This window comes from Ursus arctos, unplaced genomic scaffold (assembly GCF_023065955.2).
Source record: "Ursus arctos isolate Adak ecotype North America unplaced genomic scaffold, UrsArc2.0 scaffold_19, whole genome shotgun sequence".
Classification (NCBI taxonomy): domain Eukaryota; kingdom Metazoa; phylum Chordata; class Mammalia; order Carnivora; family Ursidae; genus Ursus; species Ursus arctos.
Window position 1 is genome coordinate 42187477 of NW_026622863.1, and position 24045 is coordinate 42211521.

At 39.7% G+C, this 24045-nt stretch overlaps 2 protein-coding genes across 12 annotated transcripts in view; one reads left to right on the top strand and one right to left on the bottom strand.

Moving 5' to 3' along the window:
• ZNF568 (zinc finger protein 568) overlaps positions 1–3007 on the bottom strand; it is a 42515-nt gene extending 39508 nt beyond the window's left edge. Inside the window, exons 1-2 of one of the 10 annotated variants that reach the window (XM_026484369.4) lie at positions 2884–2970; positions 1469–1536 (exon numbers count right to left, since the gene is read on the bottom strand). Coding sequence is in view for 2 of the 10 variants with exons in the window: in XM_057314712.1 (XP_057170695.1) it covers positions 1469–1536; positions 2628–2734 (175 nt within the window). In the remaining 8 variants the exon portion in view is untranslated. The other 9 variants (XM_044378855.3, XM_044378851.3, XM_044378852.3 and 6 more) reach the window with 9 other exon arrangements.
• A 110-nt stretch (positions 3008–3117) lies between these two features.
• The window catches only part of ZNF829 (zinc finger protein 829), a 29979-nt gene continuing 9051 nt past the window's right edge, over positions 3118–24045 (top strand). Inside the window, exons 1-5 of one of the 2 annotated variants that reach the window (XM_026484449.4) lie at positions 3118–3215; positions 3869–3937; positions 7440–7484; positions 17689–17815; positions 18323–18418. In XM_026484449.4, coding sequence (XP_026340234.1) covers positions 3905–3937; positions 7440–7484; positions 17689–17815; positions 18323–18418 — 301 coding nt within the window. In that variant the 5' untranslated portion in view covers positions 3118–3215; positions 3869–3904. The remainder of the gene's footprint in view (positions 3216–3868; positions 3938–7439; positions 7485–17688; positions 17816–18322; positions 18419–24045) is intronic. The other variant, XM_026484450.4, reaches the window with a different exon arrangement.

Here is a 24045-nt window from a genome sequence, read left to right on the forward strand (position 1 = left end):
ACCCATATTTATAGCAGTATTATCTGCAATAGTCAAAAGGTAGAAGTAACCCAAGTGTGCAATGATAGATGAATGGATAAACAAAATGTGGTGTATACATACATTGGAATATTATTTAGCCTTGAAAAGGAAGGAAATTCTGACACGTGCTTTAACGTGGATGAACCTTGAAGACCTTACTCTAAGTTAAATAAACCAGTCAAAAAAACCCCACAAATACTGTATGATCCAACTTATATGAGGTATGTAGGGTAGTCAAATTCGTATAGACAGAAAGTAGAATGGAAGCTGCTGGGACTGGGAACTCCAAGGAATGGGGAGTTATTATTTAATGGGTACAAAGTTTCTGTTTTGCAAGATAAAAAGAGTTCTATGGATAGATGGTGGTGACAGTGGTATAGCAATATGAATGTAATGCCACTGAACTCTACAATTAGAAATAATTAAAATGTTAAATGTTTTTGTGCTTTTAGCTTTATTGAGGTATAATTAATGTACAAAAAATTGCACACATTTAGTGTACACATCCTGATGAGTTTGGACGTATGCATATATTCATGATATCAATTCCATAACCAAGATATTAAACATATCCATCACCTCCCAAAATTTCCTTGTGTTGTGTTTTGTTTCTATACTCTTAACAAAGTGCATAATACTGTACTATTAATATAGGTTCTATGTTGTACAGATCTCTAGAATTTATTCCTCTTGCATAACATAAACTTTGTACCCATGGAAAAACAATTCCGCATTTCCCTCTATTCCCAGGCTCTGGCAATCATTATTCGATTCTTGTGCTTCTTGAATCTATTTTAGATACGTCATACAAATTGAATCATGTAGTATTTGTTCTGTGACTAGCTTATTTCACATAACATAATGTTATTCAGATTCATCCATGTTGTCACAAATGGCAGGCTTTCCTTCTTTGAATAATATTCCATTGCACATATATACCACATTTTCTTTATTCATTCATCTGTTGATGAATGTTTCCCTATTTTGGCTATTGTAAATAATGCTGCAATGAAAATGGGGGTGCAAAAAATAAATTTTATGTTATGTGTTATCCCTATTTTATCACAATTAAAAAGTATATATGCATATACACACATATACACATATGCATAAAAAGACACATACACATTTATATATGGACAAAAGATGCATATATATACATTTAACAAATGAATTCTACTATTTTGGAGAATTTGAAATCAGAAAAAGTAATATATTAGACAAGAATAACATTGAAATAGGTGGGTAGTTTGGTGTTCAAGTGTTCTAAAGTCTTAAGTTGAGGTTTTGTTAAGTATGCATGTTAAAAATTCAAGGAAACGAACAGAAACCAGAGCAGTGGAGAAAAAAAGGGGAATAAGCTAAATCGACACAATAAAAAAGCCACAGTAAATAGAAAACAAATTTATATCAGCAATCCCAATAAATGTAAATGAATTAAACTCACCTATTAAAATAACATTCAAAACAGGATAAAAGGGTAAAATGCCCAGCAATATACTCTTTACAAGACACCTGTAGCATAAAAACATAAATAGAAGGGATTGGAAAACGAAATTCCTGGATAATACAATAACAAAACCTATAAAGGAATATTATCAGACAAAAGAGAACTTGGACTAAAAAGGCATTCACCAGGATAAAGAGGCATGTTCCCTAATGTGGTGGATTGAAATCTTGGTTGCAATTCTTCACTCCTAATGTTCACACTCTTTGCCATTAATTCTGCATTGTCCTCCCACTTGGGTGTAATTAACATTAAGCCTAGCCATGTGGCTTGCTTTGGCTAACCTATTATTAGTATACCAAGGAGCAGAGGTTTTTAAGGGTGTTTGTATGGTCTGTCTTGTGCTCTGGTGATCCATGATGAGAACAGGTTCTGGTAACCACTGTTCTCTTAGCCTGAGCAGCAGAAGGAACACATGTGGAGGAGCAGATCTAAATCTATCCTGCAGTCTAGCTACTTGGTCAACCCCAGCCTAAATAAGCTGAACAGAGAACCAGGAAACAGGTGAACATGAGAATAAATGCTGCCGTTATATGCCACTGACTTGAGGGTGGTTTGTTAGGCAGCATTAATATCGTGGCAATAGCTAAATAATACATATGATAAAAGAGGACAGCCATATGATGTTGAGATAATGAATCTGGAAAAGATCGACAGGAAAACTGGGAAGCAACAGAAGAGAAGCAAGAACTTCTAGGGGTAAAAAAAGGAAGCAAAGGAGACTAAGGAGTGGCCAAAGGGGAGGGAGCACTGCTTAAAACCAAATACAAAATTTTATACCGATTTCTTTCCCAAGCAGTTATCAGGTATGACAAACACTATACAGAAGTCAACTCAAGACAAGAACCACTACACATATTACAAATACCTAACCACAGACCTTTCACAACCACACAAACACCATACAACCACACGTAACCACAAACATCACCATAACACAACACACCACAATCACACATCCCATCACAATTAGTCTATCACACTCACATCCAATCACACACATCACTACAGTCACACTCACACTCACACACACACAGTGACTCCCACCACAATTTCTTGGTCCAACAAGTCCAACCACTCTCCAGGAGCGTATTCCCACCCCGAGCACTTTGCACTGCGACCACTCCGGACTTTGGGCCTCGTCAGAGGCTCCTCCCCATCAGCCTCACCGCCCTGCAGCCCAGACAGCTCAAGCCCCTCCCTCATGCCCCGCTGCGGGGACGCGGTAGCGTCACCTGCCGGAAACGCTCGAATGCGCATTCAGCGCGCGGTTTCTGGGAATGGGTGAAGGCGACCCACAGAAAGACCCAGGCCACGCACGGGCGGGTAACGCCGAACCATCCCTTCGCGCCCACCTCCCAAAGGACGTTCCTGAGCGCCACACCACCTCCCAGAAGGCTTCGCGGCCCGATTCAACTTCCGGCCAGAAAGCGGTCTGCGTTTCCTGTGTGAGGAGGCCGGCGAGCCAGTCCCGCGCATAAGGCCCGTGCTTTGCAACCCTTAGACCTGGCCAGACGCTGAGAATTGCAGTTATAGTCGTTTTGGGAGGGTCCAGGCAGGGCGCTGAGAGGAATTGGCGGCGGGTGCATCTCTGGACCACATTTCCCAGAGGGCCCGGTGGCGCGTCGCTGTTCTCGCAGGAACGCGAACGTTTCGTCACGCCTGGCGGGACCGTTAGATCCGTGAGGTGAGAGTCCTTCGGTCCCGGGGGAACCGGCTCAGTTGTGCAGGTTGCGACGCCGGGAGACCCGAAAGGCATAAATTGAGGAGCCCGGAGATAGGCATCGAGCCGGGTCATCCGGCCTGTGCGGGCGGAGCGGCCTGTAAAGGGGAGGTTGTGAGATTGTGTGAGAGAGATTGTGACATTGAGACCTGTGTGAGAATATCGGTTGCCTATCATTGTGGGGTTGTGACTGTGTGTGTCCCTAAGGTGATTGTGACCCTGCGACACTGTGGGGGGAGTACCTGCGATTGTCCTGTGTTACCAGGTGCAGTTCTGTGTGCGCGCGTGTGGAGTGCTTGTCGCATTGGTTTCAGTATGCCCGTGCCCAAGGTATAGGGCACTATGTGTCTGGGTATGGGGTTCCTGTCATATGTAAGATTGTAACTCCGGAACTTTGTCCCGAGGGAGCTTCTGTGAAGTTTGGTCAGATTATAACCCCTTGACTGCAGTGACCTCAGCTTTTTACTGACTAACGGATTAGGCAGGATGCTCCATTCTCTGATCTCCATTCCCGGTGTGTGGTGGGGGCTGGGGCTGGGACTGGAGCTGACTTCTGACCAGACCAGTTGGGGAAAAAAGGAAAACATTGTGGTTTGCAATTACTTTTCCTCTCCCAGTTCCTCCCTTCTCCAGGTGCAGAAGAGAAGGAAAGAATGCACAATGAACTTCTACAAGCAATGTCCAAGGTGTGTTGGGGTTTCTTCTTTGCTTTCTTTCTTCTGAAAATTAAATGTTTAATAAAGATATGCCATTTAATTGTAGGTCCCTGTAATTTCCCTGTTAGAGGGAAGGATAGTCCAGCCTGGTTTTATAGCCCAACAGCACCCGTATACCTAATGTTCACTTATTTGGAAAAATGGCTCCACTTCTGTTTGTTGAGTTTTCTTCTTTTTAAATGTAATATTATGATTTAAATTCAATTGTTATGATTTTAAAATAACAACATGGGGCGTCTGGGTGGCTCAGTTGGTTAAGCAACTGACTCTTGATCTGGTCTCAGGTCTTGATCTCAGAGTCCTAAGTTCAAGCCCCACATTGGGCTCCATGCTGGGCGGGGAGCCTACTTAAATAAAATAAAATAAAATAAAATAAAATAAAATAAAATAACTATTATTTTAGAGATTTCAAAAAAGATTACCAAGAAAAAAGAAAATGTGTTCACTCAAATAACTAATGTTAATATTTTGATTAATTTTTAAAGAAGATTTTATATATTTATTTGAGAGACAGAGTGAGCGAGAGAGAGAGAGCACACAAGCAGGGACAGAGGGAGAGGGAGAAGCAGGCTCCCCTGCTGAGCAGGGAGCCTGATGTGGGACTCAATCCCAGGACCATGGGATTATGACCTGAGCCGAAGGCAGATGTTTAACCGACTGAGCCAACCAGGTGCCCCTTGATTAATTTTTATTATTTTTCCAAAATCAAATTATACTTCATTTACAATATTATGTCCTACACTTTCACTAAAAAGTGTTATTCTCCTGTGTTGTCAAATGGTCTTTGTAAATACCATTTTTCAAAGATACATATTTCTTTGTATGTATGAGTTATGGTCTCTCCTTTTTTTCAGGTCGGTTGTGTCAGACTTTGAAACCTTTATTTACACACACACACACACAGGTTTGAAATTGGACTTCCATGATTAATAATGAGATTGAACACCATTTCATATATTTATTGGTTATTAGGGTTTCTTATTTTGTGACCCGCCTGTTTAAATCTTTTACCTTTTTGCCCCTGGATTATCTTTTGTTGATTCATAGGTATTCTTTATATAATGTGGATGTGGGTCCTTTACTGATATTTTTCTACTGTTTAGATTGTTTTATCGTTTCCTTTAAGGTAATTTTATGAATAGAAATCCTAACTTTAACAGTCAAAGTTATCAATTATTTTTTTCTTTATGGTTGGTACTTTTTGTATTTCAAGAATTCCTTTCTTGGGCACCTGGGTGGCTCAGTTGGTTAGGCGTCTGCCTTTGGCTCAGGTCGTGATCTCAGGGTCCTGGGATTGAGCCCTTTGTCAGGCTTCCTGCTCGGTGGGGAGTCTTCTTGGACATCTCCCTCTGCTCCTCCCCCTCCTTGTGCTTGCTGTCTCTCTCTCAAATAAATAAAATCTTAAAAAAAAAAAAGCTTTCCTGTCCCAAGGTTGTACAAATATTCTTCTATATTTATACTCAAATCTATAAGTTTTGCTTTTTGGGGTTCTAGCTGACCTAGTTGGGGGAGCATGCAGCTTTTGATCTCAGGGTTGTGAGTTCAAGCCCCACATTGGGTGTAGAGGTTACTTAAAATAAATCTTAAAAAACAAAAGTTTTGCCTTTCCCATTTATATATTTAATCCACCTCTAACTGGCTTTTATGTATGATGTAACGTAGGGCCCAAGGTTTTCCCCATTTATGAATTCCTCCTAAGTTTCTCAGTACCATATATTAGTCCACTATGTTCCCATTTCAGGTATATCCAAATATATATATAAATCCAGTGTCTGTATATACGTGGGTATGTTTATGAACTTTTGTTCTGTTGTTCTATAACAGTATCACAGTCTTAATTATTCTAGCTTTGCTCTCCTTTGAAGGTATTTTGGCATTTCTTCTGTGTCTGTTCTTAAGAATTTCTCCCAGTTTTTGGTTTTCTGTAATTTTAGTATAATGTGTCTAAGTATGCCTTTTAAAAATTTTATCTGCTTGGGATTTGTAGATAGGTGTTTTTATTAGATTAGGGAAATCCTCAGCTATCTTCCAAGATTGTCTCTGCCTTTCTCTCTCTCTTCTCCCTTCTCGGGCTCTAATTAAACGTAGATGAGGGGCGCCTGGGTGGCGCAGTCGTTAAGCGTCTGCCTTCGGCTCAGGGCGTGATCCCAGAGTCCTGGGATCGAGCCCCACATCAGGCTCCTCTGCTGGGAGCCTGCTTCTTCCTCTCCCACTCCTCCTGCCTGTGTTCCCTCTCTCGCTGGCTGTCTATTTCTCTGTTAAATAAATAAATAAAATCTTAAAAACAAAAACGTAGATTAGAATTTCTTATCATTATCCTTTTTTGGTTTTTGGAGTTGATACACTAGGTGGGTCTACTCTCAATTTTTTAAATGTGGGTATTTGGTACAGAGGCAAAGGAAATCACGTTAAGAATCAGTCACCCCAAATCTATTCAGCTTAAGACCTTTCTATCTGAATTTCTTTAGAAGATGGCTGAGTATTTCCAATCCATTCTCCTGTGCCAAAACCCAGAGTTCTCCTCTCACATCAGCCTCTAATTACACTTGCCATATCTATAGTGAAGATTGTTTGCCCAATATTAACAGGAATAATGCTAGGGGGTTAGTAGATTCATAGGTGTTCTTTATATAATGGGGATGTGGGTCCTTCATTGATATTTTTCTACTGTTTAGATTGTTTTATCATTTCCTTTAAGGTGGTTTAGTAGAAGATAAAAGGAATGCAGTGAATTTTGTTCTCAGAAGCTAATCAGATGTTTGGGTTTTTTAAAAGATTTTATTTTTAAGTAATCTCTACATCCAAAATAGGGCTTGAACCTGCAAACCCCAAGATCAAGAGTTTCATGCTCTACCAACTGAGCCAGCCCAGCACCACGCCCCCCCCCTTTTTTAACTTAATGTTTAATCAGGAAATATTTGAAGCATTCCTAGTGAAATCAGAAAAAAGACAAGAATATATACCATCACCAATGTTATTTAACATTGTTGCATTGGTATTAACCAAAGCGCTTAGACAAGAGAAAAAAGTAGGTTAAAAATTAGAAAAAAGGATGTAAGATAATCACTTTGCAGATGATATGAATGTGTACCTGGAAAACCAAATCAGGTTATAACTAGCACTTTGAAATAAGCAGGACTCCATAGGAAGCATGCAAAATAAATTTTTTTCATAATTTCTACTTTGAACTCTCTCTGTGGGCTAATATTTTGTTACCCTGCATAAAAACTTGTGCAGTCCCTATAATTGTTTTGATCACTCTTCAGTATCCTTTGGTTGTTTTCAGTGATAAGGTCAGTCTCATTTTACTAATTACAGTCTCCAGTTGAGTGTAATAATATGTAAGCTTCATTTAAAGCCTTTTCTTTGAGTTCAGGCTTGCTATAAGCTAGAAGCTTACAGTGTGAAAACGGGGATACACTGAACTTCTTCATTTCTTCAGCCTACATTTCTTTTCTCCCTTCCCATATAGGCTGTTTGTGGCTCCTATGAGGTTGCTGTGGGTAGGAAAGAGGAGGTAAGGAGAAAAGTCTTACTTGACTGGTGCTATTGTTTTGGTCTTGGTCTCTCTTGCTTTTATGGATGTTCAGCACTGACTCATTTTCTTATGGGGTGCTTTTGTAGGATTCTCAGAGAAGTCCCTCCTGGAAACCTCTAATTGTACTTCCCTGTGATGTGGGCAACACATCTCCTTGAAGTGGCTACTTATTTTTTTCTAAAGATTTTATTTATTTATTTATTTATTTATTTATTTATTTATTTATTTATTTATTTATTTTAGAGATAGAGCGAGGGGAAGAGCAGAGGGAGAGGGACAAGCAGACTTGGTGCTGAGCACAGAGCCTGATGCAGGGCTTGATCCCGCAACACTGAGATCGTGACCTGAGCCGAAATCAAGAGTCAGGCAATTAACTGACTGAGGTGCCCCTGAAATGTCTACTTACAATACCTGTCTTATACTTGGGGAGTCTGTGATCTACTGCTTTGTTGGGAATCACATTATCCTTCCATTAGGTCCACATCTAGTCCAAAAAGGGGACTGGATACCAGTCTCTGTGCCCTTTAAACTCCAGGAAACACAGCAAAAATTCTAAATAATCTCATTGTTCTACTTTGGACCATGGAGTCTAAGATGAAGAAGTAACCTAATTTTTCCTATGGGATGCAAAATGTGTGTCATCTTTGAACAACCAATTTTTGTACACCGAGTGTCCGACAATTTAATTCAGTTCTGACACTAATTACCCAGAGTTAACACAGAGCCCCACAGGTTTAAGGGCTTAGCCTTACGAAACTGCCCTATTTCAGACAGCAGCTCCAAGGCTTGGGTAGCCCCAAGGTACTGCACTTCTGCCCAGCAGACCACAAATTGAGGCATTCCCATGATCCCCACTCAGGTACAGTAATTGATTAGAATGACTCATAGACCTCAGGGGAAAGTACTATATTTATGATCACAGTTATAGAATACAATTCAGGAACAGCAAACTGGTAGAGACGGATAAGGCAAGGTATGAGAGGGAGGGCCATGTCTGGAAAGGATCTTAAGGATTTTGCCTAACAAAGTGGCTGAAGTGAAAGGTTTTTTCAGTAATATTTATATTGTAGAAAATTCTGCCACCAGTAAAATTGTAAAAGTTAAGGAATTTATGTTAACAAGGAATAATTCTTGTAACAGTCATAAGAGAACTGTAATTTTCAAGAAATTTAAATTATACTCTTGTCTAAGATGGTGATATTTTACTTATTTTTCAAAGATTTATGTATTTATTTGAGAGAGAGCACGAGCAGGAGGGACAGAGGGAGAGGGAGAGAGAATCTGAAGCAGACTCTGTACTGAGCACGGAGCCCAATGTGGGGCTCTGTCTAATGACCCTGAGATCATGACCCAAGCCAAAACCAAGAGTCGGACATTTAACTGACTGCGCCACTCAGGCACCCCAATAGTGATATTTTAAATTAATGTTTAACCAGTTTTGCATTTTAAAAATTTAAGAAAATTTTTAAAACAATGAAAAATGGCAGGGCTTTCTCCCAGTACCCAATTCTACTCCCCTTGGGCGGCTACCCTCAAATTTTTTTCTTTTTCTCTTGGCACTTTTCGTGTATTTTTTCTTTTTTTTTTTTTTTTTTCAAGATTTAATTTTTACGTAATCTCTACAGCCAGTGTGGGGCTCAAACACAACGCCAACTTCAAGAGTTGCTCACTTCACACCAACTGAGCCAACCAGCTGCCCTTTCTCCTATATTTCTCTTTTTTTAAAAAATTTTTTTAAGATTTTATTTATTTATTTGAGAAAGAGCACAAGTGGGGCTAGGGTCAGAGGGAGAGGAAGAGGGAGAAACTAACTCCCCACTGAGCAGGGAGCTTGACATGAACCTTGATCCCAGGACCCTGAGATTATGACCTGAGCTGAAGGTAAACACCTAACTGATTGAGCCACCCAGGTGCTCCTTTTTTCCTATATTTCTAATTCATGTTCCTACATTGCTTTTTTTTTTTTTAAGATATGCTATTTATTTATTTGGATGGGGTGGGGCAGAGGGAAAGGGAGAGGGAGAGAGAATATTAAGCAGGCTCCATGCACAGGACAGAGACCAACATGGGGCTGGATCTCACAACCCTGAGATCATGACCTGAGTCAAAATCAAGAATCAGATGTTTAACGGACTGAGCCACCCAGGCGCCCCCATTGCTGTTCTTTTTATAGACATTTCCTGGTGACTTTCTTGAGGTAAATGTGGATTGAGATTTCCCATATCACATTCCTCACTTCCTGTTCCTCCAAAGAATTATATCACAATTTTTCTTTAAATCATTGATATCATGTAATTAGGATCTCACAGATATTATTAATCTGAGCCAAGTGTAGTACACTAGATCCTAAATTCTTTTCGGTACAATATTTACAATTTTCTGAGGGTAAACTGCTTTGTTTCTTCACTTGCCTCGTTCCATGTATGAGTTGCTCTTTTTTCCCCCCAAATCTACCAACATTGCTTCCAGTTGCCTATCAAAAATATTTTCCATATGATCGAACTTATTAGGTCTTTATTTTTCCTTGGAGACCTCTTTCCCATAGTCCTTTGTCTTCTTGTTCCTAGACATTGCTCTCTAGTTCTGCCAGATGCTGTCCTGGAACTTGCCTTTCACAGTTATACTTGGGACTTTGTCTTGTATTCTCGTGTTAGGTTTGTAATTTCTGAATATAATATCTTCCTTAATTTACACCCTACTTTTGATGGAGCATATAGGCCAGGAGTTTCTTTTAAAAGCTACTTGGAGATAATTTTATCTTTCCCTGCAAATCTAGAAGTGTGTTGATTTAATCTTCAGACTAGTTTTGTTTTTAATCTTGCTTGGTATATAATCTTCATACTAGAAGAATTCTGGGGTATAGAATTCTAGGGCCAGAATTCATTTTACTTTGTAATATTAAAGGAATTACTTTCTTTTTTCTTTTCTTTTTTTTTTAATAATTTTTTATTATGTTATGTTAGTCACCATGAAGTATATCCTTAGTTTTTGATGTAGAGTTCCATGATTCATTATTTGTGAATAACACCCTGCGCACCATGCAATATGTGCCCTCCTTAATACCCATCACTGGCCTATCCCAATCCCCCTCTCCCCCCTCTGAAGTGCTCAGTTTGTTTCCCAGAGTCCATAGTCTCTCATGGTCCATTCCTCCTTCTCTTTACCCCCCCTTCATTCTTCCCTTCCTTCTCCTACCAATCTTCCTGCTTTTTCTTATGTTCCATAAATGAGTGAAACTATATGATAATTGTCTTTCTCTGCTTGACTTATTTCACTTAGCACAATCTCCTCCAGTCCCGTCCATGTTGCTGCAGATGTTGGGTAATCGTTCGTTCTGATGGCTGTATCTTTGGAGTAAATACCGAGAAGTGCAATTGCTGGATCATAGGGTAGCTCGATTTTTAACATTTTAAAAAAGGGACCTCGACACTGTTTTCCAGAGTGGCTGTACCAACTTGCATTCCCACCAACAATGTAGGAGGGATCCCCTTTCTCCACATCCTCTCCAACAATTGTTGTTTCTTGCCTTGTCTATTTTTGCCATTCTAACTGGCGTGAGGTGGTATCTCAGTGTGGTTTTGATTTGAATTTTCCTGATGGCTAATGATTTTGAACATTTTTTCACGTGTCTGTTAGCCATTTGTATGTGATCATTGGAAAAGTGTCTGTTCATATCTTCTGCCCATTTTTTGATTTGTTTATTTGTTTCTCATGTATTGAGTTTGAGTATTTCTTTGTAGATCTTGGATACCAGTCCTTTATCTGTAGTGTCATTTGCAAATATATTCTCCCATTCCGTGGGCTGCCTCTTAGTTTTTTTTTATTGTTTCCTTGGCTGTGCAGAAGCTTTTTATCTTGATGTAGTCCCATAAGTTCATTTTATCTTTTGTTTCTCTTGCTTTGGAGATGTGTCATGAAAAAGGTTGCTTTGGCCGATGTCGTAGAGGTTGCTGCCTATGTTCTCCTCTAGAATTTTGATGGATTCCTGTCTCATCTCGAGGTCTTTCATCCATTTGGAGTTTATCTTTGTGTATGGTGTGAGAGAGTGGTCAAGTTTCATTCTTTTGCATGTAGCTGTCCAATTTTCCCAGCACCATTTCTTGAAGAAACCGTCTTTGTTCCACCAGATGTTTTTTCCTGCTTTATCAAAGATTAGTTGCCCAAAGAGCCGAGGGTCCATTTCTGGGTTCTCTATTCTGTTCCATTGGTCTATGTGTCTGTTTTTGTGCCAGTACCATGCTGTCTTTGTGATCACAGCTTTGTAGTACAGCTCGAAATCCGGCATTGTGATGCCCCCAGCTTTGTTTTTCCTTTTCAACAGTTCCTTGGAGATTCGGGGCCTTTTCTGGTTCCATACCAATTTAAGGACTATTTGTTCCAGTTCTTTGAAAAATGTCCTCGGTATTTTGATCGGGATAGCATTGAAAGTGTAGATTGCTCTGGGTAGCATGGACATTTTAACTATGTGAATTCTTCCGATCCAGTATTTTTCCATCTTTTTGTGTCTTCCTCAATGTCTTTCAAGAGTGATTTATAGTTTCTAACAAACTGAGGGCCTCAGAGGGGAGGGGGGTGGGGGAATGGGATAGACCGGTGATGGGTAGTAAGGAGGGCACGTATTGCATGGTGCACTGGGTGTTATACGCAACTAATGAATCATCGAACTTTACTTCGGAAACCGGGGATGTACTATATGGTGACTAACATAATATAATAAAAAATCATTAAATAAAAGAGTGATTTATAGTTTCTAGAATATTTGCTATAGGCTTTTCATAGATGGCTTTTATGAGATTGAGAAATGTACCCTCTATTCCTACACTCTGAAGGGTTTTAATCAGGAAAGGATGCTGTATTTTGTCAAATGTTTTTCTGCATCAGTTGAGAGGATCATATGGTTCCTGAGTCTTTTCTTGTTGATATGATGTATCGTGCTGATCGATTTGCGAATGTTGAACCACGCTTACATCCCAGGTATGAATCCCACTTGGTCATGATGGATAATCCTTTTAATGTACTATTGGATTCTATTAGCCAGGATCTTGTTGAGGATTTTGGCGTCCATATTCATTAGGGAAATCGGTCTGTAATTCTCCTTTTTGAGGGGGTCTTTGCCTGGTTTGGGGATCAAGGTAATATTGGCCTCATAGAATGAGTTTGGTAGCTTTCCTTCTGTTTCTATTTTTTGAAGTAGCTTTAGGAGAATAGGTATTATTTCTTCTTTGAATGTTTGGTAGAATTCCACAGGAAAACCGTCCGGGCCTAGAGTTTTGTTATTTGAAAGGTTGTTTATCACTGACTCAATTTCTTCATAATTAATTGGCCTGTTTAAAAAATCAATTTCTTCCTGTTTCAATCTTGGTAGTTTATAGGTTTCCAGGAAGGATTCCATCTCTTCCAGATTGCTTAGTTTATTGGCATATAGCTGTTGATAAAAATTTCTAATAATCCTTCCAATTTCAATGGTGTTGGTCGTGACCTCTCCTTTTCATTCATAATTTTAATAATCTGGGTCCTTTCTCTTTTCTTTTGGATAAGTGTTGCCAGTGGTCTGTCAATTTTATTGATTCTCTCAAAGAACCAGCTTCTAGTCCTGTTGATCTGCTCTACTGTACTTCTGGTTTCTAATTCATTGATTTCTGCTCTAATCTTGGTCAGCTGCTTCCTTGTGAGTGGATTAGGCCTGTCCCTCTGTTGCTGTTCCAGCTTCTTGAGGTGAGAATATCAAAACTGCATTTTAGATTTTTCTATTCTTTTGAGTGAGGCTTGGATGGCTATGTTTTCCCCCTTAGGACTGCCTTTGCATTATCCCATAGGTTTTGGACCGTTTTGTTTTCATTCTCGTTGGTCTCCATAAATTGTTTAAATTCATTTTTGATTTCCTGGTTTATCGAGTCATTCCTGAGCAGGATGGTTCTTAGTCTCCAAGTGTTTGAGTTTCTTCCAAATTTTTCCTTGTGGTTGAGTTCCAATTTCAGAGCGTTGTGGTCTGAGAATATGCAGGGGATAATTTCAATCTTTTGGTATCGGTTGAGACCTGTTTTGTGTCCCAGAACATGGTCTATTCTTGAAAATGTTCCATGGGCATTAGAATAGAATGAGTATTCTTTGGTTCTGGGGTGTAGTGTTCTCTATATATCTATGAGGTCCAACTCGTCGAGTATGGCATTCAAAGCCTTTGATTCTTTGCTTAGTTTTTTGCCAGGGTGTTCTGTCTATTTCTGAGAGTGGAGTGTTGAGGTCCCCTACTATTAATGTATTTTTATCTATATGTCTCTTTATTGTGGTTAAGAGTTGGCTTGTGTATCTTGCTGCTCCCCTGTTGGGGGCATATATATTTATAATTGTCATATCCACTTGTTGGATACATCCTTTAAGAATAATATAGTGCTCTTCTGTGTCTCTCACTATAGTCTTTAGTTTAAAATCCAATCTGTCTGATATGAGAATTGCTACCCCAGCTTTCTTTTGAGGTCCGTTTTCGTGAAAGATGGTACTCCATCCCTTTACTGTCAGTCTGAATGTACTTTGGGTTCAAAATGAGTCTCTTGTAGACAGCAAATGGATGGGTCATTTCTTTTTATCCAATCTGCAACCCTGTGGCATTTTATGGGAGCATTCAAGCCATTTACATTGAGACTGAATACTGAGAGATATGATTTTAATGATGCCATGTTGCCAGTAAAGTCTTTGTTTGTATCGGTTGTGACTTTCTGTTCTGTATCACTCTTGGGGCCTTTTTACCTTTATAGAACCCCCCTTAATATCTCCTGTAGGGCTGGTTTTGAGGTTATGAAATTGGTAGTGACTGGCGATTCTGGAAGGTTTTTATTTCTCCATCAATTCTGAGTGACAGCCTTGCTGGATAAAGGATCCTTGGCTGCATGTTTTTCTCTGAAAGAGATTTAAAATGTCCCCCCAACCCTTTCGCTCATTCCAGGCCTGTGTAGACAGGTCTGACGTAATTCTGATACCTTTGCCTTGGGACGTGAGAAATTTCTTTGCCCTGGCCTCCTTCAATACTATATCTTTGAATCTAATATTTGTGAAATGCACTATGACGTGACGTGGCGTAGGTTTGTCGTGGTTGAGCTTGGGAGGGGTCCTCTCTGCCTCTTGGACACGAATGCTTGTTTCCTTTGCTAGATTAGGGAAGTTTTCAGCTACTATTTGTTCAAATATCCCTTCTAGACCTCTGTTTTTCTCCACCCCCTCGGGGAAACCGATGATTCTGACATTGGAACAAATGTTGAGTCAGTAACCTCCCGTAACCTACATACATGAGAATGGATTTTTTTGAGTTCAGATTCTATTTTAGCTTTCTCTTCTACTAACCCATCCTCCAATTTGCTGATACGTTCTTCTGCCTCATTCAACCTGGCCGTCAGAGCCTCTACTTTTGACTGCATTTGGCTCATAGAATATTTAATTTCTGCTAGATTCGCTCTCATTTCCGCCCTTAGAGATTCTATATTCTCATTAACATTTTCGTTAGTACTTTTTTCAAGTCTGCACATCATCTTGACCATTATTACTCTGAATTCCATTTCTGATAGTTTGGTTATATCCATATCCATTAGTTCTGTGGCAGAGGCCACAGACTCATTGTCTTTTCTTTGCTGGGGGGGGGGAATTTCTCCTTCTTGTCATTCTGATGAGGAGAAGTTGTGGGATTGTCCAGAGCCCAAATTATTGACTGGGACCCAGGCCATGCACCCTTGTTTTATAGGGACCTTAGGGATGTGGGCTTCTTGATTTTTCAGCCTGCCTTCTGCGGGAGGGGCCTGCCGCGCCGGTACTCAGGCAACCCTGTTCGGGTGGAGTCTCTGTGTCCCCTCAGTAATCAGCGCTGGAGATGTTCATTTGTAGAGATCCAGATGTATCTTCCTGCATCTCATGCTGATTCCGTGGATGTTCAGGATGGTCTGGTACCTTTCCACCTCGACTTGGGGACCGGCTGAAAAAGCGGTCCCCTACTCCTCCGCCATCTTAATTCCTTCCCCTAAATGAATAAATTCGGGCATGCCGGCTGCGGCAGCGGGTGTGCGGGACCGTCAGCGCCAGGCGGCAGGAGGTAGGCTCCGGGCTGCGAGCGTCCGTTGGGACCAAGCGTGGCTTGTTTAAGGGAGGAATGAAGCACCGTTGGAATGGAAATGCCTAGGCTGAACTTCCTCCTCCATCCAAAGTTGAGGTAGGTATAGTTCTTAACTGTATTATTATTGACCCCATCAAAGGAACTAATGTCTTCTGTGTTGAGCTTCCAAGAGCTTCTCGAAGAAAAGTGATGTTGGTCCCTCATTTGTACTGAAAGTCCCTCCTTTTCTTGGAGCAAGTACGTGCTGAACGGTGAGATGTATACAGTGCTTCACTGCACTTCACATACATTATACATTAGACGCGTGGGACTCTGTGAGATGATAAAATGCCCCAAGCCTACACATCTTGACCATTGTTACTCTGACCTTCATTTCTGACAATTTGGTTATATCCATAGCCATCAATTCTGTGGCAGAGTCTCTGTCTCCTTTCTTTGCTGAGGGTTTCTCCTCCTTGTCATTCTGATGAGGAGAGTTTGCGGGGATGCACAAAGCCCAAATTATTGACCAGGACCCAGGCACTGTGTACTTGTTTTATAGGGACCTTAGGGATGTGGGCTTCTTGATTTTTCAGCCTGCCTTCTGGTGGAGGGGCCTGCCGCGCTTATACTCAGGCAACCCTGTTTTGGTCGCGTTGCCCCACCCCCTGTGAGGGGGGATGGGGATGGGCACAACGTGAAGTGGTATTTCTGGGCTTTGTTCTCTGGCGGCTTTCCTTGGCGGTTTTCTCTGCCTCTTTTGAGAGTCAGAGCAGCAGTTGCCGTATCCTAGCCTCTGTCTCAGAACAGAGAGATCGCAGTCCGCTCTCCGCTGAGCTCTCCTGACTACTCTAACTCTGTTTCCGATGGTGCTGCTAAAAACCCCATAGCATCCTGGGATGTGCACCCCACAGCCACTCTCACAGCACTCGCTTCCAGGGCCGGCATGTCTCTGTCCTTTGTGCTTCTAACACTGCCAGCCTCCCCAGTTCCCATTCACGCTCCCAAGCTCCCGGTATCAGTCTGGTTCCAGTGAGCGCTCCGGAGCTCCGGTTTTGTCTGGTCGTGCACGCGTTCCCAGGCCCACGATCGCATTCTGCTTTCTCCCGGGTGCCGGTCCGCAAGTCCGGCCGGCTCCCCAGTGCAGGTGGCTACTGCTTCCCAGCGCCTAAGCGCAGCGGCTCCTTCCCCCTTCCGTTTATCTTCCGATATCTGTGCGCGGATTCATGGCTCCCTGCTTCATACCTCAATACCCAGCACTGGAGATGTTCATTTGTAGAGATCCAGATGTATCTTCATGCGTCTCAGGCTGATTTCATGGGTGTTGAGGATGATCTGGTAGATATCCAGCTCGATTCAGGGGACCAGCTGAAGAAGGGGTCCCCTACTCCTCTGCCATCTTTTTCCTTCTCCAATGCCAACATATAACCAGTCCGGCTGCTGGGACCACCATCGCCCCCAATCCCCTGGGGATGCTGTTGGGCTGCCGCTTGCGGTACAGCGCCCACGTTGGGCAAAAGGACCAGGGCCGCCAAACCAGCGCCACCACCTGCAGAAGCCACTTCTCCTTCTGCCTCATCAGGGCCGGTCAGCCACGCCGCACCCCGCCAGCCCCCTACTTTTTTTTTTTTTCTTACTTCAAGTGGTCTGTTGAAAAGTCCGCTGTGATTTTAGTTCCTGAAATTTTTTTGTGATCCGTGTTTTCTTCCTGGAAACTTTAAGAAAGTCTATTTTTCCTTGATATTCTGAAGTTTTACTCCAAAATGTATCATAAGATTTTTTTTTAAAGTATATCACATTGTTCCCTCTTTTGGTGTTAAAGGGAAAATATGGGAAGGGGGAAAGAATTCACATATACGCACACTTCACTATAGTCAGGTAGCAAGCATTGAGCTGAACGCTTGCTATTTCATGACATAGGAAATGTTTACTTGCGTGTTCCTTGATACATCCCCCTGTACACAAGAGATATGTCTTCTACTGATATAATAGAGTTCCAGCCCCTTCAATTTGCTTAATAAGCTCTACCAGCATCTCTACTACTGTCTTTTTATTTATTTATTTATTTTTTAATTTCCTTCCACTGTGAAAGCATGTTTGTTGTTTCAGGGGTCAATGATGTTCAGGGATGTATCTATAAACTTCTCTCAGGAGGAATGGGAATGCCTGGACTCTGGTCAGATGAATTTATACAAAGAAGTGATGTTGGAGAATTTCAGCAACCTGGTTTCAGTGGGTAAGGATAACTGTCCCCCAGAATTCAGTGTCTGCCCTTGGGAATGTCTCCTTACTCCATTTTTTTTTTTTTAAGATTTTATTTATTTATTTGATGGAGAGAGACAGCCAGCAAGAGATGGAACATAAGCAGGGGAAGTGGGAGGGGAAGAAGCAGGCTCCCAGCAGAGGAGCCTGATGTGGGGCTCGATCCCAGAAAGCCGGGATCATGCCCTGAGCCGAAAGCAGACACTTAACGACTGAGCCACCCAGGCGCCCCTCCTTTCTCGATTATTAATTATTTGTTTCAAGTAACCAGCTAAATGTCTTCTCCCTGTTCCTCAAGGAATGGTTTGAGTTGGAATGGAATGGAAGAGTTTGGAAATGAGCAGCTCCAATGGGCTGAAGCTTCATCTTCCTCTTTCTGTGGTCCTTCTAGTGGCATCATTTTCTTGATCACCAAGGGACTGGATCTGATTTCTGGGACATCCACAGCATAACAATGTCCCATGTCTTTTCTTGTGATCAGGACTTTCCAATTCTAAGCCAGCCGTGATTTCCTTATTGGAAGAAGGAAAAGAGCCCTGGATGGTTGAAAGAGAGCTGACAAGAGGGCTTTGTTCAGGTGAGGAGATAATAGGTAATGATTTTGTCCATTTTTTAATTGGGTTGTTTGTTTTTTTATTATTGAGTTTTGAGTTATATTCTGGATACAAGTCTCTTATCAACTATATGATTTGCGAGTATTTTCTCCCATTTAGTGAGTGTGTTTTCACCCTCTTGATTTCGTCCTTTGAAGCACAAGTTTTTAATTTCTACAAGATCCAGCTTATCTATTTTTTCTTTGGTTGCATGTGCTTTTGGTGTGAGCTTCTTTAAGTTATGACCCTTCATAATTAAGTTTATTAAGATCTTCTGGAAGTAGGAAAATATTTCACACTTAACCCTATTATTAGGTGAAAGTTTTTTTGTCAGTTATAGCTCAAAAAAAGTTACAAGATAAAACAAAAAAAAAGCTTTTCTCAACTGTAGATACAACTTTAGTTTTACGATTTAGCCATAAGATAGAATAAGCAAAGAACTAAAGAACTCACCAATGCAGATCTCCCAAGATTTTTTTTTCCTTTCCAGGAGGCACGAAATATTATAAACAGACCCACAGGGAAGATAATCCAGATTCTCTGTCATCTCACTTAACAGAGAATGAAGGGATCCCCAGATAATTGGAACAGATTTCCATTATTTCTGTAGAAATCACCATAAAATCAGATTCCTAATCACGATAACTTACCAGCCTTGCACAAACCAGAACCAAAACTAAACTTAGCCCAAAGAGACAACCCAGAATGCATTAAAGAGGGTATAGTGGAGACAAAGTGAATGAAAGTAGTTTTATTGCTGCTTGGGTTTTACTGAGGCAGTCAAGAAGAGAAGAGTGCTGGGACTTAAATAGCCTGTGAGGTACACTTCTGAAGTCACACACTTTATTGCCTCCTGCAGGTAAGTCCATTTGGACAGCTCAGTAGGACCTTCAAAATTGTCAGAGTATAACATTTTCAAAACTTTTCAGAGGTATAATTATGCAAAAGTTAAATATGACTCTTCTAAATATATGATAAGCACATTTGAAAGATTTATTTAGCTTGTTAATAAGAGAACCACAGGAGTGGTAAAGCTGGTTCAAGTTGTCTGGGAAAGTCTGAGTTTATATTGTCCGGGAAAGAAAGAATACAGCAATCATATCACTAGCGTGGATACGAAAACTAGTTAGTGTCTTACAGAATAATAAATTTGTAACCTTCAGGCTGTCTTTTCACCAGACAAGTCATTTATAACTGTTGTTCTCTATAGAAATTTTTTGTTCTTTATTCAGTTACTTTCTAGATTTTTCAAGTAGATTGCGTTGCTATTGTGAGCATCTACAATTTTCTAATTGGTATTGTTGGTACAGAGAAATACTATTAGCTTTTTTTTTAACCTGTGGAAAGGAGTTTAATTTTATTAGCTATCAGGGAAATGCAAATTAAAACTGCAGTGAGATACCATTATGTTACCTGCAACATGGGCAAAAATTTAAGTCTGATGTTAGTAAGGATAAGAATGTGGAACAGCACCCTCAAGCTGCTGGTAGGGTGTAAATTCTTACAACTGCTTTTTTTCCTTTATCTTTCTTTTTAAATTTAATTGTGAGGGGCACCTGGATAGCTCAGTTGGTTGAGATTCTGTCTTCGGCTCAGGTTGTGATCTTAGGATCCTGGGATCAAGCCCCATGTCCAGCTCCCTGCTCTGCGGGGAGTCTGCTTTTCCATCTCCCTCTGCCCCTCCCTCTCTTCCCTCCCCTCATGCTCACTATCCCTCTCTCTGTCTCTCTTTCAAATAAATAAAATGTGTAAAAAAATTCAATTGTGGTAAGATCATTTAACATGAGATCTACCTTCTTAATAGATTTTTAACGGTATAATATAGTATTGTTACTTTAGGTACAGTATTGTAAAGCAGATCTCTAGCACTTATTTGCCTTGCATAATTAACACTTTATACTTGTTGATTAGCAACTGCTAGTTTCCCTATAACCCCATCCCTTGTAACCAAACACTCTTGGTAACTACTCTTTTGCTTCTATGAGTTTTGCTCTTTTTAGATATCTCAGATAAATCAAATAATGCTGTATCTGTCCTGTAACTGACTTATTTCATGTAGCATAGTGTCTTAGGGTTCATCCATGTTGTCACATATGGCAGGATTTCCTTCTTTTTAAGGCTGAATAATTTTCATTTTAAGTATATGCCACATTTTTTTTATCCACTCATCCATCTGTGGATTTAGGTTGTTTTTACATCTTGACTATTATGAGTAATACTGCAGTGAACACATGAGTGCTAATATCTCTTCAAAATCCTGATTTCAGTTCTTTGTGATAAATACCCAGAAGTGGGATTGATGGTCATATGATAGTTCTATTGTTAATTTTTTAGGAACCTTCGCATACTGTTTTCCAGAGGGCTGCACCATTTTGCATTTCCACCAATGTGTACAAGAGTTCTAATTTCTTTGCATCCTCACCAACATTTAACTGGTTGTCTTTTGGTCTGTTTTAGTGACAGCCATCCTAAAAGTAATAGGTGACATTTCTTCATGGTTTTGATTTGTGTTTCTGTAATGATTAGAGATTTTGAACATCTTTCATATACTTCTTGGACATTTGTACATTTTCTTTGGAAAAATGTCTACTCACGTTCTTAACTCATTTTTTAATCAGGTTATTAGTTCTTTTGCTTATGTATTTTAGAAATTAACCACTATCAGATACATGGTTGGCAAATATTTTCTCCTGTTCCATAAGTTGCCTTTTCACTCTTTTGTTTCACATTTGATGTAGTCCTGTATGTCTATTTTGTTTTTGTTGTCTTCCTTTTGGGGTCATATCCTGAAATCATCACTAAGACCGGTGTCATGAAACTTTTCCCTTATGTGAAGTTTTAAGCGTCAGGTCTCATGTTTAAGTCTTTAATACATTTTGAGGTGATTTTTCTGTATGATATAAGATAAGGGTCAAATTTCTTTCTTTTGCACGTGGATGTTCAGTTTTCCTATCATCATTTGTTAAAGAGACTTTCCGTTCTCTGTTATGTGGTCTTGGCACCTTTGTTGCCTATTAATTGACTGTGTATACATGAATTTATTTGTTCTGTTCTATTAGCTTATATATATGTCTTTGTGCCAGTGCCATGCTGTTTTAATTACTGCAGCTTTATAATATATTTTGGAATCAGGAAATGTGAAGGCTTCAGCTTTGCTGTACTTTCTAAAGATTATTTTGGCTCATTGGATTGTTTTTTCTGTTTCTATAGAAAATGCCATTGGGATTTTGATAGGGATTACACTGAATCAATAGATCGTTTTGGGAGTATGGACGTTTTTACAATATTCTTCCAATCCATGAGCACGTAATATCTTTCCTTTATCTTGTGTATCTTTAATTTCTTCCATCAGTGTTTGTGGTTTTCATTGTACAAGTCTCTTACCTTGTTGATTATATGTGTTCCTAAGTATTTTATTCCTCTTCCCTTTGATACTATTATAAATGCGGTTGTTTTTCTAATTTCTTTTTCAGGTTATTGTTAGTGTAAAAAAGCACAACTAATTTTTGTATATTGATTTTGTATCCTGCAACTGCAAACTGAAAACCTAATTTATTGGTTTATAAGTTCTAACAGTTTTTACATGAAGTCTTTAGAGTTTTCTGTATACCAGATGTAGAGGTGGCAAGAAGTGGGCGTTTTTCCTTCATGATCTTAGAGGGAAGGCTTTCAGTTTTTCATCGAGTATGATATTAGTTGTGGGCTTTTTATATGTGGCCTTTATTATGTTGAGGTCATATCTGTGTTATGAGTTTGTTGAGAGTTTTTCATCATGAAAAGGTGTTGAATTTTATCAAATGCTTTTTCTGCATCTGTTGAGATGATCATGTGATTTTTATCCTTCATTCTCTCTCTTTTTTTAAAAGATTTTTGTTTATTTATATGAGAGAGAGACAGAGCACGAGTCAGGGGAGAGGGAGAGGGAAAAGCAGACTCCCCACTGAGCACAGAGCCAGAGGCAGGGCTCGATCCCAGGACCCATGACCTGAGCCAGAGTTAGATACTTAAACCTACTGAGCCACCCAGGCACCCCAGTCTTTCATTCTCTTAATGTGGTGTATCACGTTAATTGATTTTTGCATGTTGGATTATCTTTGCATCCCAGGGATAAATTCCACTTGGTCCTTTTAATGTGCTGTTGAATTTGATTTACTAGTATTTTGTTGAGAATTTTTGCATCAATATTCATTAGGGAATTGGACTGTTGTTTTCCTTTATATGGTGTCTTTGTCTGGTATTGGCATCAGGGTAATGCTGAATGTGTTCCCTTCTTTTCAGTTTTTTGGAAGAGTTTTAGGATTGGCAACCCTCCCCCACCCTCAGATGGGCATTATTATTATTATTTAAATGTTTGTAGAGTTCACCAATGAAGTCATCTGGTCCTGGGCTTTTCTTTGTTGAGAGATTTTTTATTGTGAGTTAATGTCTTTACTAGTTATAGGTCTATTCAGACTTCCTGTTTCTTCATGATTCAGCTTTGGTAGATTATATATTTCTACGAGTTTATCCATTTCTTCCAGGTTATCCACTTTCATGGTATATAATTGTTCATACTAGCCTCTTAATGATCCTTTTCATTTCTGTAACATCAGTTGTAGTGTCTCCTTTTTCATTTTTTATTTTATTTGTTTGAGTTTCCTTTTTTTCTTCTCTAACTAAAAGTTTATCAATTTTATTTCTTTTTTTCAGTAAACCATTAGTTTCATTGATCTTTCCTTTTGTTTCTCTATTCTGTTTATATCTGCTCTAATCTTTATTATTTCCTTCTGTATGCCAACTTTGGGTTTAGTTTGTTTCTTGAGGTATAAGGTCGTATATTTGTGATATTTCTTCTTTTTTAATGTAGGAACTATAAACTTCCCTCTTTGTACTGCTCTTTCTTCATTTCATAAATATGTTTTTGTTTGTCTCAAGATATTTTCTAATTTCTCTGTTTATTTTTGACCAATTGGTTGTTCAGTAGTGTATTGTTTAATTTCAACATATTTGTGAATTTTCCAGTTTTCATTCTGACATTGATTTCTGGTTTCATTCACTGTGGTCAGAAAATATACTTCGTATGATTTACATCTCCTTAAATTTCTTAAAAGACTTGTTTCGTGACCTAACACATGATCTGTCCTGGAGAATATCCCATGTGTGCTTGATAAGAATATATCCTGCTACTATTGAGTGAAATGTTCTATATAGGTCCGTTAGGTCCATCTGATCAATGGTAATAGTCAAGTCACCGTTTATTTTCTGTCTGGTTGTTTTATCTATTATTGCAAGTAGGCCATTGAAGTATCCAATTATTTTTGTCTATGTCTCGCTTTAGTTTTGTCAGTGTTTGCTTTATATATGTAAGTGCTCGGATGTTGGGTGTGTATATATTTATAATTGCTGTATCTTCGTGGTACTCACCAGGAAGACCCTTTTATCATTATATAATTATAATGCCCTTCTTCATTTCTTGTGACTGTTTTTGACTTAAAGCCTGTTTTGTCACATATAAGTATAGCCATCCTAGCTGTCTTTAGGTTACCATTTACATGGAATATCTTTTTCTATCTCTTCACTTCAGTCAATATGTGTGTCCTTAAATCTATAGTGAGTCTCTTGAGGACAGCAT